The 17,550-nt window shown below is 44.9% G+C and overlaps 1 protein-coding gene across 2 annotated transcripts in view; it reads left to right on the top strand.

Moving 5' to 3' along the window:
• WBP1L (WW domain binding protein 1 like) overlaps positions 1-17,550 on the top strand; it is a 54,363-nt gene that overhangs the window by 10,784 nt on the left and 26,029 nt on the right. The window contains exon 1 of one of the 2 annotated variants that reach the window (XM_070557313.1): positions 10,674-10,969. The exons of the other annotated variant lie outside the window; for it this stretch is intronic. Within the exon in view, the coding sequence (XP_070413414.1) occupies positions 10,943-10,969 (27 nt within the window). The 5' untranslated portion in view covers positions 10,674-10,942. Of the gene's footprint in view, positions 1-10,673; positions 10,970-17,550 lie in introns of those variants that run through there. 2 annotated transcript variants of the gene reach the window in all.

Genomic DNA, 17,550 nt, shown 5'->3' with positions numbered 1-17,550 from the left:
CCCAGAGTCGCTCTGAGCTGCCATTTCTGCGGTAAGAGGCCCGTGTGGTCAAGGAAGCCTACTGTCTCTTTTGGAGATTCATGACGTGTGTGCCTATATGAGTCTCTTATCAGATAAATGGTTTGCAAATATTTTCTCCCATTCTATGGGTTTTGAGGGTTTTTTTCACTTTCTTGATGGTGTCCTTTGAAGCACAACTGTTTTTAATTTTGATGAAGTCCAGTTTATCTATTTTTTTCTTTTGTTGTTTGAGCTTTTGCTTTTCCTTAGTTCTTTTAAGGGCTCTGAAAGCTGAATGTTATTTTGGGCCCAGAATGGACATTATTTAGAATAGACTCCTTTAATTTTGTTTTTATTATGGAATGTTTTAAGCATATACAAAGATAAAGAGAATGATGCAATGAATCCCCATGTAGACATCATCCGACTGCCGCAATTTGTCTTTTGTTTTATCTGTATCCTCTTTCACTTCCATTCATCCCCTCTAAAATTATTTTGACGCAAACTGCAGATTTCATATCATTTCAACCATAAACAGTTCTGTTTGAATCTCTAAAACATGAAAGGATTCTGCTCCTCAACATCACCGTCCTACCTCATCACACCCTAAAAAATTGACAATAATTCCTTAATGTTATAGGATAAGATCTTGCATTTGAGAATTTAAATTAGATCCAGCGGCAAAAATACTATTAGGAAATTCAGCTAATTATGACAGTTCTTTAGTTTTCATAATTAACCTGCACTTTTTAAAGTGTTCCACTACTTTAAAAAATGTTACTCACCACCATCACCCTGCAATCCTATGAGTATCAAAAGTGCTCTTCCAACCTCTGCCCAGTGTATAAAGTGAAAGATTAACTTATGACTTTTGCCCTCGTTTTCTAGCATAGGGAGAATTTTCAGAAAAATCCTACGCTTATCTGAGATTGCACACGTGTTCCGAGAAGCCTGGAAAAATGAGGAGACCCCATCATGGTATTTTCTCCTCTTTCAGCTCGCCAGGGGTGTAAGCTGTGTGTCCCCAACCTTGCTTGGCTGACTGTGCCCGCCCTCAGGATACAGCATTAGGAGGTTTCATGGCAGATGAGCAACACTGCTGAGGGAGCAATGGAACACAGAATTCGTAGGCTGAAAGACACTGTAGAGATAATGAGGCTGTGAACGGATGTTCAGTAGGAAAGAGAGGCTGTGCCATTTGAAATGTAGGAGATTTAGGTTGAACAGGCTTCTTGACTGTGGTGCTCTTCAGAGGCTTGACTGTAAAGCACACACGTCATGAATCTCCAAGAGACAGTAGGCTTCCTTGACCACACGGGCCTCTTATCGCAGAAATGGCAGCTCAGAGCGTCTCTGGGCAGTGCTGATAGAAGGAAGGAAGGCACAGAGACGTAAAGTAATTGGCCAGGGTCATGAGAATAGGTGGTAGCATGACCAGGTCTAGAGGGCCAGAGCCCTGGCAGAGTCTAGTTTAAAGGGAAATTCCCCCCCCCGCCCCCTGGGCAGCCACTCCCTGGGGTTCCATGGGAAGACCTCTGTCCCTTCAGTCAGAAACCCTACGTCTAGTCCTGGGTAGCTTCACTTTTGCAGAGCTTCAGTAAAGTGTCTGGCAAGTGGGGACAGTGACAGCTGCCTACCCCATCACCAGCTGGCGTCAGGAACAACTAAAATGGATGTGAAAGTAGTTTATAAACCTTGAGTTCTCTGTGAGGATGATGATTTATTGTGTCTCTCACTGGTGAGCGCCACCTTTTCTGCAATATTGAGCACACCTTGCCCAGAATGTGTGTCTTGAGCAAGGTGAAAGACTTTGAAACAATGAATATAAGTGCAAAGATACTGGCGCTTGCTCATTTTTTTCAGGGACAGACAGTGGCTTGCGCTGACTTTCCTTCTTGCTGTGATGGGGGATTCTTTCTCAAAGGCACTTCCAACTTCCCCCCCTAAGCTTTAGGACTGCATAGTAGTGTCTCTCTGCCCACCTCTGCTTTGCTCTAGTGCTTTCTTCATGATTCGGACCCCAGGTCAAGGTGTTTTTGAAGTAGGTTTGCTTGCTGCTGTCATCCTGCATTGCCTCACTCCCTGTGGCCTGGCGGTCCAGGGTTCAGGTGTGGTCTGTGATTGGGCGTTGCATGATGAGAGGACCGGCATCACCTGCATCTGGTGTGAGACCCCCCCCCCCCCCACCAGTTTCACCACCTTTAGTCATCATTTTGCTTGGGGTGTGGACATGTGTGTTCCAGAAGTTTTGCCACTCCTTACAACTTATGGGAGGGATAAATTGTCTTAATATTTCCTTCTGGTGTTTTTGACCCTGAAATAGACCTGCAGTACATTTGGTTACCAAATAGCATAAGGAGGGAGGAGGTAATATTTGATTTACGTAAGATCCAGGAAATGAGGGAAGGCATGGTGCTAGGAGCTGTGTTTCCAGCTAGACCTTATTAAATTTCACAATCTTTTATGTAAAAAAGGCAACTTTCAGGTGTTGCTAATAGAGTTATCTGGTGAGTGGGAGACAAAATCGACAGCTTCATCGCATTCCCCATAATCAAAACACTACTGTTGGAGGCTTCGACCACGTCCCAGCTCTACCTTGAGTAAGGGAATTTTGCTTTTGAGATGGCTTAAATGCTTTAAATTCCTCAGCTGAGAAAGTATAAACATACAGATAGTGAGACGCACAGAGGATTTCCCAATCCTTGGTTCAAGCCTCATGAGCTCGAAGTAATACCCAGGTACTCTCCCCAACTCTTAGCTGTTTACCAAGTTTCGGTGGCCAGGAAAATGTCACCTGCACTAGTATTTGGCGATTCAGCTGTATTAGCTTCATTTTTACCATCTTCTTGTTAGTCATTAAGTCTCTTCATCTATGTAACAATCTTTTCTTAAGGGCCCACTTGGTGTAGGGCATGCTTGGTATTTTGAGGGACCCAGAAGTGGAAGTTATGCACTTTGCCCTTAAGTTGCTTAGACTTTAGAAGAGGAGATAAGCCTGAGCATAAATAACTTTTCTGAGTTTATGAGCACATAAAAGAGTGAGTGGAGTTTTGTATGAAAACGCAACCAAGATGGTCTCTCTCTGGGCAATGCGAATGACTGCTCTCATGACCTTGCACCCAGAGGGCTTGGAGCTGCTTTTAGAGACTCAGAGTTGAGGTGCCTTTAATAAAATGACTTTGATGTTAGCCCTTTCCATAGCGCCACCATTGCACCTGAGTTCCCACCTAAAGTGGGCCATGGCTCTGTCTTGCCTAAAGCTTAAATAAAAGTGAAAGATGAAATCAGATTTAGTGGAGACCTTGAAGACTAATTTTCCTAATGGAGTTCTCTTTCCAAGTTACATCTGAGTGTGTATCATGTAGGTGGTATGACCCACATCCCTCTGTGTGTTCTTATTCTGATTTTGGGTTTAGAGAGCCATTTGTGAGGAGACATGAAATGTGTCTGAGGACAGCCATGAGCTGTAGCTTGCTGATTTTCATGTAATTTTGGCTACTTGCCAGTTTGGTTGAGGTTGAACTGTCTCCAGGGCAGGAAAAACGAACTTAACGTTTTGGTACAAAAACAAACGAGGCTGCTGTTGTATCTGATAAACCTAAACTTGCAGATCCAGCAATAGCCCATTAACCATCAGTGACAGCCCACTGTCAGTGGTGCGTTTCAGAGAACCCTGGACTCTCTGGAGAGGGCAGTAAATGTCCGCCGTTGAGGTTAATAAATATTTGTGGAGTGATTGTCAACGCAAAAGGATTTTCTTGTTAGGGGGCGGAGAAGCAAGAGGCAGAAACTTCAGGAAACTGTTGCAAACTGGTTTCAACTTCTGCTACTTTTATTTCTCTTTCTCTCTTTAAAAGACTGAGGCTGTAGCATTGCGTAGATATCTTCTCTCCACCTCCCCGAACCCCCCAGAGTGGAACAAAATCAACTCCAAGATTTGTCATATTTTATCATATTGGCTCCTCCCACCCAAACCCTACCTGTTATTTTAGTACCCGTCTATTCTTCTTGTTCTTTTTTTTTAGTGAGGTAACATTGGTGGGATAACATTATATAAATTTCAGGTGTACATTGTTATATTTCAACTTCTGTATAGACTACATCATATTCGCCACCAAAAGTCTCGTTGCCATCCATCACCATGCAAATGTCTCCCGTTACCTCTTTTGCCCTCCCCTTCCCCACTTTGCCTCTGGTAATCACCAATCTATTTTCTGTATCTATGTGTTGGTTTATTTATCTTGCACATTTACCTGAAGTCATACAGTATTTATCTTCCCTGTCTTATTTCACTTAGCGTAATACCCTCAAGGTCCATCCATGTTGTCGCAAATGGCAAGATTTCATCTTTCTTTTTATGGCTGAGTAGTATTCCATTATATATATACCACATCTTCTTTATCCATTTATCCATCAACAGGCACTTAGATGGTTTCCAAGTTTTGGCTATTGTAAATAATGTTGCAGTGAACATAGGGGTGCATGTATCTTTTAGGTTAGTGTTTTCATGTTCTTTGGATAAATACTCAGAAGTGGAATAGGTGGATCATAGGGTATTTCTATTTTTAATTTTTAATTTTTTTTTGCTAAGGAATATTAGCCCTGAGCTAACATCTATGCCAGTCTTCCTCCACTTTATAGTGGGTTGCCTCCACAGCATGGCTGACAAGTTGTGTAGGTCTGTGCCCAGCATCCGAACCTGTGAACCCAGGCCACCGAAGTGGAGTGTATTGAACTTAACCACTATGCCATGGGGCTGACCCCTATTTTTAACTTTTTGAGGAATCTCCATACTGTTTTCCATAGTGGCTGCATCAGTTTACATTCCCACCAGCAGTGGATGAGGGTTCCCTTTTCTCCACACCCTTTCAAACATTTGTTCTTTATTGTCTTGGTAATTATAGCCACTCTGACCAGTGTAAGGTGATATCTCATTATAGTTTTGATTTGCATTTTCCTCATAATTAGCCATGTTAAACATCTTTTCATGTGCCTGTTGGCCATCTGTATTTCTTTGGAAAACTGTCTATTCAGATCCTCTTCTCATTTTTTAATTGGGTTGTTTGTTTTTTTTGTTGTTGAGTTGTATGAGTTCTTTATATATTTTGGATATTAATGCCTCATTGGATATATGATTTGCAAATATCTTCTCCCAATCAGTAGGTTGTCCTTTTGTTTTGTTGATGGTTTCCTTTGCTATGCTCAAGCTTTTTAGTCTGATATAGTTGCATTTGTTTATTTTTTCTTTTGTTTCCCTTGCCTGAATAGATATGATATTCAAAAAGATAATGCTAAGACCAATGTTAAAGAGTATACAGAGAGCCTCTGTTTTCTTCTAAGATTTTTATGGTTTCAGGTCTAACGTTGAAGTCTTTAATCCATTTTGAGTGAATTTTGTACATGGTGTAAGATAGTGGTCTGCTTTCATTTTTCTGCATGTGGCTGTCCAGTTTTCCCAACACCTTTTATTGAAGAGACTTTCTTTTCTCCATCCTGTGTTCTTGGCTTCTTTGTCAAAAATTAGCTGTCCATAAATGTGTGGGTTTATTTCTGGGCTCTCAATTCTATTCCATTCGTCTTTGTGTCTTTTTTTGCCAGTACCATGCTGTTTTGATTGCTATAGCTTTGTAGTATACTTTGAAGTCAGGGAGTGTGATACCTCCAGTTTTGTTCTTTTTTCTCAGGATTGCTTTAGCTATTTGGGGTCTTTTGTTGTTCCATATATATTTTAGGATTCTTTGTTCTGTTTCCATGAAAAATCTCTATTGGGATTTTGATGGGGATTGCATCGAATCTGTAGAGAGCTTTAGGTAATCTGGACATTTTAACTATGTTAATTCTTCCAGTGCATGAGCATGGAATATTTTTCCATTTCTTTGTGTCTTCTTTGATTTCTTTTAATAGTATCTTATAGTTTTCAGTAGTACCCATCTCTTGATATAGCTTTCTTTAGCCATTCTGTCCCTCAAGAGCCTCCCTTCTTGGAACTCTTCCTGCCCTTACTGTCTCTACTCTTCCCCCCGCATTTATTATAGAGTGCCTGTGTTTGTTTCTGTGTCCGGTGTCTTTTCTCCCTAACTGGGTAATTAAATAAATAAATCCTCCGGGGCAAGACTAATTCATCCAATAGTGCATCCTTCTCGTCCCCATAGTAGATCCTGGGTGGCTGGATGTGACTGTGACTATCAGGTCGCAAAAGATGGAGAAGTGACACTTACAATATCAGAATACCATCTCCATGTGTGTTCAAGCTATTTTGGAGCTACACGAGCCTTGTTAAAATGCTTGCTCCACTGCCTACTAGGTGTGTGTCGTTGGGTGAGTTACCTAACTTCACTGCCACTCGTGTTTTTCCTCTGAAAAATAGGAGATATCAATGTGTGTTAGAGTCCTTCCTCTGGGAAATAATGCTTTTGATGTTTAGCAAGTGATTATGTACTGCAGTTAGGGGCTGTTTGCCCAACTGTCTTTCTGGAGAGACTCAATAGTAGGAAAGCATCCACAGGTTTTTATGGGTTCCTTGTGGAAGAAATAAGCCCTGTGACTTGTGGAACTCCCATCCTGCTCAGAAAGCAGGAGAGGTATGTTTTCTTGCCTCAGCAGCCTTGCTACATGTCTGCCTTTGTCCAGCCCCAGGACATAGATAAGCTAGTATTCTTGGTTTTCTGGCAGCTATGCGATCCTTAGCATTTCTACTTGGCAAAGTTCTGAAAATCTTTTTTCCGGGTTTGGAATTCTTCCCGTGGCATTCCCCAAAATAATTACTTCAGGATCCTTTTATTGATGCCCAGCCTCACATTCATGATGTGAAGATGTCTCGGTTTAACTTTTATTGTTGCCCTCATGTTGGCTTGGGATTTGAATTCGTATTCACTTCTATTTTTTTGTCAGAACTCTAGGGCATTTAAATGCACCTGTGCCCAACCTGAGAGAGATAAGAAAAGTCTCTTATCTTAGATGTTCTGTGTCTGCCTAGCAGCCTCCACTCCACCCTCCTGAAAATAAAATGGCTTTAGGTCTGGAGAGTCTCTTTTACCCTAGAAGCCTGGCAGTTGCTGTCAGTTCTGACAAAAATCCTCTTTCTTCAGATTCCTTGATTGCAAAATTAGAAACCCCTGGCCCTCTGCCCTAGTCTCCTTCAGCCTCAGCCGGCCAGATGCCATGGCTGTGGAACAGTTTACCGGGTTACCCGAGATCCAAGGCATGTGAAGATCTTCCGCTCCAGCTTGCTCCTTGTATGGGGACCAGTTGTGGGCTGGGAACAGATGAGAACTTTGGGGCCTTCCCAGTCATTTACCTCACAGACCTCTGGCTCCGAAGTGGGTCAGAATGGGAATCCTGGGGTCCAGGGGCCCTGACTCCACGCTCTGGAACCCCACTGTCAGATCCAGCATAAGTGGCGGTTTTATAAATAGGGTTCTGGGGCACTAACTGCGACATGTATGTCTGCTCAAGGTTCAACTGACTCTCAATTCTGGTTTTTGTCTTAGTAGTAACTTCTGCTCTAATATCATGACTCTTGTCTTATTGTAAAGGAAACTTTGGAGCAAGAGACTTTGTTCAAATCCTTGCTCTACCCCTGCTAACTGAGTGACCTGGGGCAAGGTCTCCATATGCCTCAATTTCTGCAACTGTCCATGGGGATAATAGGGATAACATCATGGGGGTGTTGCGGCGCTGTGAGATGTGGGTTAAATGGAGTTCCTTCCTAGCGCAGAGTCCGGCTCATTTTCATTGCTGAACAAATAGCTGTCTCTCCCCAGCTCCATCCCAGAATTTAAAGATTATAAATAGGCTGCCTGGAAAAATGTTGCCAAAAGATTCCTAAATCAACTATAGTGAAAGAATGAATTCCACTAGCCATGAACGGACATGCTGTTGCAGTATGTCCTCAAGTAAGAAATTAATCTGAATCCAGAGGATTTCAGCATTACTGTCTTTGGGAGTGCTCTGAACTGGGGAGGAGGGGACTGGGTCACTGGAAGGACTGCTCGGGGCTGTAAACAGCTGTTAAACCGCAGCATTTTGACAACATGATCCTACTTAATTCTCATTGAGTGTGACTTTTTTTTTTTTTTTTTAGTGAATTTAACATTGAATTTAATTCTGAATTGTCAGGCAGATGCCTAAAATTATTTGAAGAAGGATTTGACTTACTCTTGGTCCGCTGTTGTATGAGCCTGGATCACTTACATAAAAGATACTTTTTTTTCCAGACTAGCAGAAATTGCTAACGATTATATTGCCGCTTAAATCTCTAAGCTGACTACTTTGTCCCTGGGTTGTGGTAATATTTGTAGGGCATGGCAAAAAAGTGAATTCGCCTTTTTGGGAATGCCTGCATTTGTCCATTCAGCTTCTTTTTCTCCCCACCCCACCCCCCATCTCAGTGCTCATTGAGGATTGGTCAGCAAAGGGCTAGGGGCAAGGAGAAGGAGATTAGTGAAAAGAAGCAGTTATCAGCAATCACTTTGTTAGAGTAGACGATACTGTGCTACGTGTGATGCTTTGGGTTTAATGCTGCCTTGCACACAGGAATTTATAATCTTGTGAGAAGATAAAAGTAGATAAAGGCTGATTAGAAACACTATCTTAAATAGCATCCATAAAAGGATGATTCATTAGGGGAAAATCTGTAAGCCTATGATGCAATTTTTATCATTTAGATTGAACTTTTACAGAACTATTTTTGGATTTCTAGTAATTTTGTTGCAATTTCACTTATTCAGAGATCACTGCTGCTGCTGATTATTTAGAAATGTGGAATGTTTCCATAGCCCATGAGAGCAAGGATTCCTGAGTGTTTTGCTCATGGCGGTATCTCCAGCACCTACAACAGTGCCTGGCACTCTGTCGGCGTTCGGTACGTGTGGAACAAATGTATAAGTACATGTACACCATGGTACTCTTTCAGGAAAACTGCAGGGGCCACTCTGGCTGGTTAGGTGGGTTCAGACCCGAGTTGCCCATGACGGGGTGAGGCTTGCCCTTTCCTCCAGTTTGATTGTTAAGGTTAATAATGCTGCACGTGTTTTCTGGTGATCGGCGGTTGCCAGGGAACTGAGGAAATGAAAGGAGGGCATTGAAACAGCTTTTTTGCTTTTCCCTGGGTGGCTGCGCCTCGATATCCAGGCCTGCTTGTCTGGCACTTTGGCCTGTATGTGCAAGTGGTAGGAAGGCACAGCAGAGACTGGCCAACTGTCTTGAGAATACCTGTTTGTTGAAGAATGGCTCCCTAGTCCCCCGACACCTGCAGCAGCAGAAGCCACTTCTCTCTACACACTACCCCTCTCCTCTTCTCCATAGCAGTGAGGCCGTGTTCTTTTAGTGAGTCTTGAGGAAATGGCTCAGCTGGCTGGGCTCATTCATTTCCTTGTCAGGAAAGGCGATGTGACCTTGACCGTCAGTGGGAGACCTGCAGCAAGCACATTGCGTGTCTGGCTGGATTCGCTAATGATTGAAAAGTACTTTTGGCAACTCCCCATGCTGTAAGTGTTGCATAGTGCTAATTTATTGTCCTAGGTGGATAGATACTAATTTGCGAGAATCATTTCTGATTTACCTGGGTCACACCTCGCACAGTACCACTCCCATGGAGCCCCGTGATAAATATCACTGAAAGAAATTCATTGCAGAAAATAAAAAGAAAGATGAGATATACTTGCCTTGAGTCATGGAAAATATAATTAATTTGCAGTCCAAGCAGTTAGGACAAAGTAACTTTGGATTTATAAAGTTCCTCTGAAGACTGTTCTCCTCAAGAAGAGTCATTTCTGCAAGTGCAAATCCAAACCAGGGCATTTTGTCCTTTGCAATGTTGTCTCGGGGCCGGAGCAAGCCACTGTGACCGCTGTTTAGGGAAGGGTGGCCAGACGAGAGCTGGCTTACACCACTGAGGAGAAAAAGTCAGATCGGGACGCCAACCCCAGGGCTTTTGCTTCTTGTGCAAAGCTTGTTGTTAGAGAACCATTTTCTCCATAAACTGAGCTGCTTAGAGAAGAAAGCACAACAAACCTAAGGTGGTGAACTTTTCCAAAGTACAGGAGTTGGTTTAAATATAGTTGATCTGCTTTACTGGCAACTCGGAGGCTGCAGTGGGACTTGTTGTACCTTTTGTAAGACAAGTGAGGAAAGATGTTGGCACCTGTACATGTGCTGTTTGTTTATGAAATATAAACTCTCCTCTAGAAGCGAGGGCTTGAAAGGTCAGCGTGCAAGGTAGCATGTCCTACCTTAGCTGGGGAAGAGGTGCCTCTCTAGGCCCTCCCCGTGCGAATTGCTGGGATCCCTAGAGAAAGTTGGGACAGCCAGGCTTAATGCACTATTATTTCTTGAGCACTGACTCTGGCCTGTGTGGGGGCAGAAAAGTGTCGGTGAAACTGACAGGCACCCGGCTTGATTTTCTTTCCCAAGGAGTAGAAACAATACCTCGGGAGCTATGGAGTCCAGTCTTTATACAGAGAAATGTAGCTCTTTCAGCCTTAGAGACTTGATTTATGTCCACCCAAGCCACAGGGACATGATGGGAGCGGGCGGCAGCCCCCGTCTTCCTCCAGTTGCCGGCTCCGGCTCTAGGTGGGTCCAGGGCTGGCCAGTGTGGGTTTGCAGCACATCCTCCTCAGTATTCACGGCAGCTGTCTGGAGTTTTTTCTGCTGTGCCTGAACTGATGTCATTTCCCCCTTGGCAGACAGTTTCGGCTTTGCTGCGTCTGAGATATGTCACGAGAAGGTGGGGGTGGGTCTGAGCCGGTGGGGGGGGCGAGCAGGAGGGAGAGTGCCGGCTTGGTCCCAGGACTCTGTTTACTTTCTCTTCTTTGCTCGGGAAGGCTGGTTAACTGGAACCGCCGAGCACGCAGGCCCACCGGGGGAAATGCTCTTTCCAAGACCTTAACTTTTAAAAGCTCTTTGTTCCAAACGTTAGTGTGGACGATGCTCTTGCAGGATGCCTTTTCTTTTGGGTCTTAGACAGGTAACTGAACGGGTTGTACGGGGCTCGGGTTCGGGAAGGGAGGAAGGGTGGGAGCTTGTTTATCGGGCTACCGCTTTGGGTGGAGGGAACCTTTGAGAAAATGCCTCACAGTTACAGCAGGCCGGCTCCCGTACAGAATTTTCCTGCCTTCCCTTCTTGTTTGCCAGTTGCTCCTTACTTCCAGAGCCACCGTATTCTTAACCCCATACATCCCTGAGGTCTCTCTGGGGCCGTCCATTCTGATTTTCCATTAGACACCACAAAATCGTTTCCGAAGCTTTGTGGAGGAAATAGTTGAGGGGTGAGGCTGGGGAGGGGAGAGGCAGAGTGAGATGCTTCATCAAAACCCCTTTTATTCCTTCTCCATTTTAATTTGGCGACTTAGCAGAGATTTCTTCACAGTTCCCTGGTTCTAAAGAGGTTCTGAGGCAGGGAGGGGGGTGTCTGCTTTTAAAGGGAAGGGCTCCCAAAGGCTTTTTCCTTTGAAGCATGTGGTGAGGGCTGCGTGGCTGAGGGACCTCCTGGATACCTCAGAGGGATGGGGGTGAGACTGATCACATTTTGGCTTTCATGACCGATTTTTCAAAACCAGCAGACCCCTGTGGCAGAGACTTGATTGGTTTGCGAGCCGCACTTTGAAGTAGGGGCACTAAATTATCACCGGTAACCTAGTGTGGAATGAGAGAACAGTAGCGAGCGAGCAACTGCTTGCTGTCTGCTGAGAACACAGCTGTTGCCAACTATTTGTTCCAGGCCTTCTGAGAGTTGGCCACCTCCCACCCCCTCTTTGGTCTGAGAGGCATGTCTGTATCGGAATGTGTAACTGTAACCAGTGGTGGCTGTAGGAGGGGGTGGGGACCGGCACACACCCTCTGCTGCTTGTCCTGGGTGAGGAAAAGCCACAGATGAGATCAAACTAGAAGCCTTAGAGAGTTGCTGCTAGAGCCTGCTGGTTTAATCTCACTCTTAGAAAAAGCAGATCTCCCTTGGGTTGCCTGAAATTCTTTTAAAAGTAAGCTTCTCTGAAAAGCTCCACATATTCCATTACTGCCCTTGTTCATCTTAAGTGTTTCTTTGAGGCAGCTGATAGGCAGAGAATGGGGACCCCATTCAGGCACCTCCTCTGTCGCCCAAGAAAGGTCGTTCTTTTAACCTGTGGGCCGAGTGAGCCCTGGTGAGGATTTTGAGCCGTGTTAGAAATAGGATAGATGAAGCATCTCATGCTATGTCAGCTGGTGGAGGAGAGAGCCCGGAAACTGCCTGATGTAGTGGAAAGAGCAGGGCTGGGGAGCCAGAAAGACCTGCGTCCGCATCTTGGCTCCCCCATGGTCTTGGGCAGACACTTAAATGTTCTGAACCTCATGTTTGAAGTGGAAATAATAAAACCTCATTGAAGAGTTATCGGGAAGGTTTTTCAAAAGAATGTATTTAAAACATTAGCTCCTTGGCTGGCTGAGAGTAGGCATTTAGTAAAAATGTAACTTTTTTTTTTTTTGAGGAAGATTAGCCCTGAACTAACATCTGCCAGTCCTCCTCTTTTTGCTGAGGAAGACTGGCCCTGAGCTAACATCTGTGCCCATCTTCCTCTACTGTATATGTGGGACGCCTACCAGAGCGTGGCTTGCCAAGTGGTGCCATGTCCACACCCAGGATCCAAACCGGCAAACCCCGGGCGGCTGAAGCAGAATGTGCGCACTTAACTGCTGCGCCACTGGGCTGGCCCCATAACTATTATTTTTATCTACTCATTCCTAAAGGATGCAAGACCGCAGGGGTAGAGGAAACTAGAAGGTAGAGGACAGATTCCTTTAAAGAGGTAGGGGGGCGGTTAGTGTGCAGGAGCTCTTCGCCTGTCATTTGGTGGCTACCGTTGTGCGTTGACTGTGAGTTGGAGGCCGTCATTTCCTGTACCAATATACTATTAATCTTACGTAGTGAGGTGTCAAGAAGGGGAGGGCCTATGTCCAGAACTTCCTCTCAGTTAAGTGAGAGGATGCAGTGGTGGGTGAAGTGAAGGGCTGGGTTGGTTGTCATGGGGAGCATCTCAGGATCCACAGCAGGTGAATCTTTGGCTTTCGTTTCTGAACGAGTTCCTGGTAGAAGGCTGAACTAGAGAACCTCTTGAAGGCCCTTTCTGCCCTCGGCTTCTGCGGTTCAAACCCTGCCTGTAAAAACCTTAGGTATTTTTGGTTATATAATTTTGTATATTCCCAGCATTTCTATGTCTGACATTGTAACTACATTCTTTATTGGAGCTAGGTAAAAGCCAGCCTTCAAAAGATTACTTGGTGATAACTGTATTTTTTTAAAAAAACACAAAAATATATATGCTATTAGTTTTCATCATGCATAATATGTATATGCTTTCATGTATTTTCCCCCTTATTCCACATAACGCCCCTGTCTTACGTGGTAGTCTGATTCTGTTTCTGCAGAAGTGCACGCTGTGGCTTGCAGAAGTTAAGCTACTTGCCCACAGTTGCTCAGCTAGGGAAATGGTGATTGAAATTTGTTTTTTTTTTTAACCCAGGTCTTTTGATTCCAAAGCTTGGAGTTTTCCTCACTACCTAGACTGCGTTGCCCAACGTCTGTGAGAGTGGAGTAGCATTAATGCGCTATTCTAGTTGGGGCACATTTCCTGAAGGCTGTTTCTAGGCGGCCCAGGTACCAGATAAAACACTGTGTGTGCGTGTTTGCATTTTCCTCTGTGAAAGAATCTCCTGGGTGCAGCATCTACTGAATAAAGCCCCTGCACGGAGGTTTTGAACACTTGATGAATGTGGACCTGGCACAAAGGATGCAAAGATAGATAAAGCACACTCTTGACTCCCAGGGAGCTCACACTCTAATGCAATAGTTCTCAAAATGCATAAAAATCACCTGGGAGTGGGGCTTATTAAAACGTAGATTCTGTAGGCCTGGAGCCAGGACCCAGGAGTATGCATTTCTATTGAGCTCTCCAGGTGGTTCTGCCCCAGGTGGTTTCTGGCCACACTTTGGGAGATTACCACCCTCCCCTCCCCCCGCCAGGTTTAGTAGCAAGGAAATAGTTACATGACAATGTGCTGAGACTCTAACAGAGGAATGCCAGGTGGACTAGGACGACAGAGGGTAGGAAAGCATCTAAATCAGGCTAGGGGAGGGGGGTGGGCATGGAAGCCTTTTCTGAGAAGGTGAGATCTGATCTGAGTCTTGAAGGATGAGTAGAAGTTGATCAGACACACCAGCTGAGGAAAGCGCATTCCAGACAGATCAGGTTGGGAGTGTCGTTTTTGTTTTCTCTGGATGAGAAGGGAAACTGTCACCTGTGTGTCTTGGTGTTAACTATGCCTGAGCAAGACAAGGACCCTGGCTCACCAAGTTTTGGTGTTCTTTATGTCACCAAGGAGGAGGAAAGCACTGGGCCCTTCAGTCTAATACTGAGTGTGGCCTGAATTCAGTGTCTGCAAAGGGCAGATGGACCATAGGCTGTGTTAGTTGTTCTATGCAAGGGACAGTTAAGACAGCTCACTGGAAGCCACAATGTTGACTACAGAACAGTCTTTTTGTGCTTAGAGGAGCTACAGTTCAGAAGAGAGTCACCTGCAGAACTTTCTGGGTGTGTACCACATTTTAGATGCAACTCACAATTAAGCATACTATCCCTTTATTATCTGGGGAGATCAGAAAATGAGTTTTCTGGTTAAAAGAGAATCCATCATGTATACCTAACGAATGGATCAGTGATTTTTAGAGAACAAGATTGCAACAGAATGTTCTTAGTCTGCTGATTTGAATGAATTCTATTTGATGTTTGATTCAGAAGATATTGGTTTTGTAATGCTGGAGGATTCTTATGACCAGCATTCTATATCTGAAAAGTATTGTGCACCTATTCTCTTCAAAGCATGTTGTGGATACAAAGAGGTGTAAACTCCATCCCTACCCTCAAGGGGTTTATAGTCAGGTAGTGAAAGTAGAACAAGTCTGCGGGTAATTGGAACATTCGGCAGGTGGTGGTGAGTGACATTAGAAAGGAACAGAGTGCTGTGGGGGTTCAGAGGTGTGAAGAGATGGCTTTCTGCAGGTGGCCCTTTCCACAGTGCAGTAGTCTCAGTTGTTGCACTGTGGGTGTGTCAAAGGACCTGTTGATGGTAAGTTCTAGTCGATGGAATGCAGGCTAGCCCCATCAAGACAATACTTTGTGTTTCACACCATGAAATGTTGCCTTTCTCTGGACGGGGCCCACTGTCCTCACCAATGAAGTGAGGTGATCCCTAACACTGGAAGGAAACTGAGGTGGATCTGGGAGCCTCAAGCAATGTGCCCTTGCCCGTGTTGGAATTTGTCGTTGCTGGAGGCACAGAGGACCACCTCCTGGCCCAGGGGGCTATTTGTATTTTTGAAAGGGGGAGCTGGTACCTATAGGCCTTTGGCTGGCCTGATGTTGAATGTAACGTGGCAACCAGAATGTTGAACCCCAGTTACTTCCAGGACGTAGTAAGAGATCTTAGGAGCATGTTGAAAATGCTCTGGTGATAGCCAGCCTAAAGCCGCAGGTGGGAGCCACGGCCAGGGAGAGGGTAGAGGGAATTTGCCAAGTTCTAATTTAATCCCTAATAGCTGGATATTAGCCAAAATTTACGTGATACTTTTATTATTCCATCACGACAGCCACCCATGAGGCAGGAGGTCTTAATCTCCTTTCTATTGTGAGGAAACCGAAACTCAATAAGTTACGTCTTCAAGATCACACACCTGATATATGGCGCTGGTGGCTCTGGAGGCCAGGTCTTCTCAGTGTTGCCCTTCTCTTGCATATTGCTCTGTTATGGTACCTGCTCCAAAATCTGCTGCCAGACCTCCCTGCACACGTTGTGCTCTGCAAAGGACTAAGGGTTGACTCCCATTACCCTCCTGTGTGCTTAGCCTGTCTGTACCAGGTTCAGGATAAATTAAGCAAGACGCTGTTTAGAAGGGAACTGGCTGTATATAATGCAGCAAAAACCAAGGTGACATTTGTTGTTTGTACTACCAGAGGTTGAAGCCAAAATTCTTATCAGAACTGATTTGTAAAAATCTTGTAAGTGACAGCTCCGTAGAACATGTTTTCAGGTCCCTGGTGTCACCAGGGGAAAAAAGGGTGGTTCTTATCCAGGCCCTTTCAGGGGAATTTTTAAACCCCCAACCATCTCTGTTGCAAGAAGCTGGTTTTTAGAGGAATGCAGCTTGTTTTTCATTACATTCCTGTTATCAAAGCAGAGAAACCAGTGGACTGGACAGTAACTTAGTGGAAAAGACTGGATCTGCTGATTTTGAAACTTTTATCCAGGATGGAGCCAAAGAAAACACTCACTTCCTCCAGTGATATCCCATGAGTTTGATCCACCCCCTCCCGCCCCTTTTCCTTGAAGAGGTAAATTTTAGTCCAGGAAAGCAGAATAATTTGGGGCTACTTTAAAAACTGTGCTATAAAATTCTTTGTCCTGCCCTAATTCCCTGGCAGCTAAATACTAGTTTCTTAACTCTCCCTCCCTAGTTCTTGACTCTGTTGCTAATTTGTAGCAACAGCTAGCTGAAACAGCTCTGGATGTTGACCTGCTTTGGCCATTTCTATGCCCCTCTGTAGCCGTTGCTTTCTGGGCAGGGCTTAATTGGACTTGAACGCTGGCCCTTACAAGAGCATCTGTTGTTGTTTGCTGGAAATGGTGATTCCGTGACTTGCTTGACCTATCTTGTTCTTTTAATCCAGAGTGAGAGGAGGGGCAGTGGTGGAAAGCTGTATGCATTTCGGGAAAAAGAAAGGCATGCTTTGAGAATAGCTGGAGTATGACACAGTGACTTCTTTTCCTGAAAGTGGCTTAGGGTTTGCTGTGTGTTGCACATAAGACATTGGTTCCCTTGGGCATTGCATCAAGGGGGCCAGAATATTTATTATTGTTTGGTTCTCTTGCTTAACACACATGCTCTCAGGAGCTTCCATGGAACTGTGACACATGGTATCATTCTTGGTTTCCAGTACTGCCCAACTGATGATGTGGTTTTCATCAAGGGTTTGGAAATCCCTGTTTACCCACCAGAGAGTGGTGTGAATACTTGTGACCTCCTACTCCTCCAGGTGTGGCTCTGGAGCGTGGTGGGGAGGTCCAGGATAGGCTGGGGCAGGCTGCCAACAGAAATAGAATGTGCAGTCACTCTTCTGTCTCTGGGTGAGGTTCCGGATTTCTGGGTCAGGCTCAGATTGTGCTGGGTTGCTGTAAACCCATCATGGCCAGAGAGCCATGGGTAGGTCTCTCAGCAGTCATGCGAAAGAAATCACATCGCCATAGCCTTGGAGGATCCCTTCATGCTGCTGCTTGTACTGCATAGCTGAGAGGCACAGGGAGCGCAGGGGAGGACTGGCCCCTGTTGTTACTTGACCGTCGGTCACCAGGATCAGTACTTCCTGGAGGGTTTTGCATGTCTGGTCCTTTGCGAGGTAGGGTAGGTGCACTTGTGAGATGGACATCAGTCCTGCCCTTGGGGAATTTACAGAGTGGCTGGGGAGCCCATGCATGAGGCAATCTGGTAACGACTGGATGGAACACGATTCTGCACTAAAT

The sequence above is a fragment of the Equus przewalskii genome, chromosome 1 (genome assembly GCF_037783145.1).
Source record: "Equus przewalskii isolate Varuska chromosome 1, EquPr2, whole genome shotgun sequence".
NCBI classification, from domain to species: Eukaryota; Metazoa; Chordata; class Mammalia; order Perissodactyla; family Equidae; genus Equus; species Equus przewalskii.
This window is presented reverse-complemented; position numbering and strand designations above follow the sequence as displayed.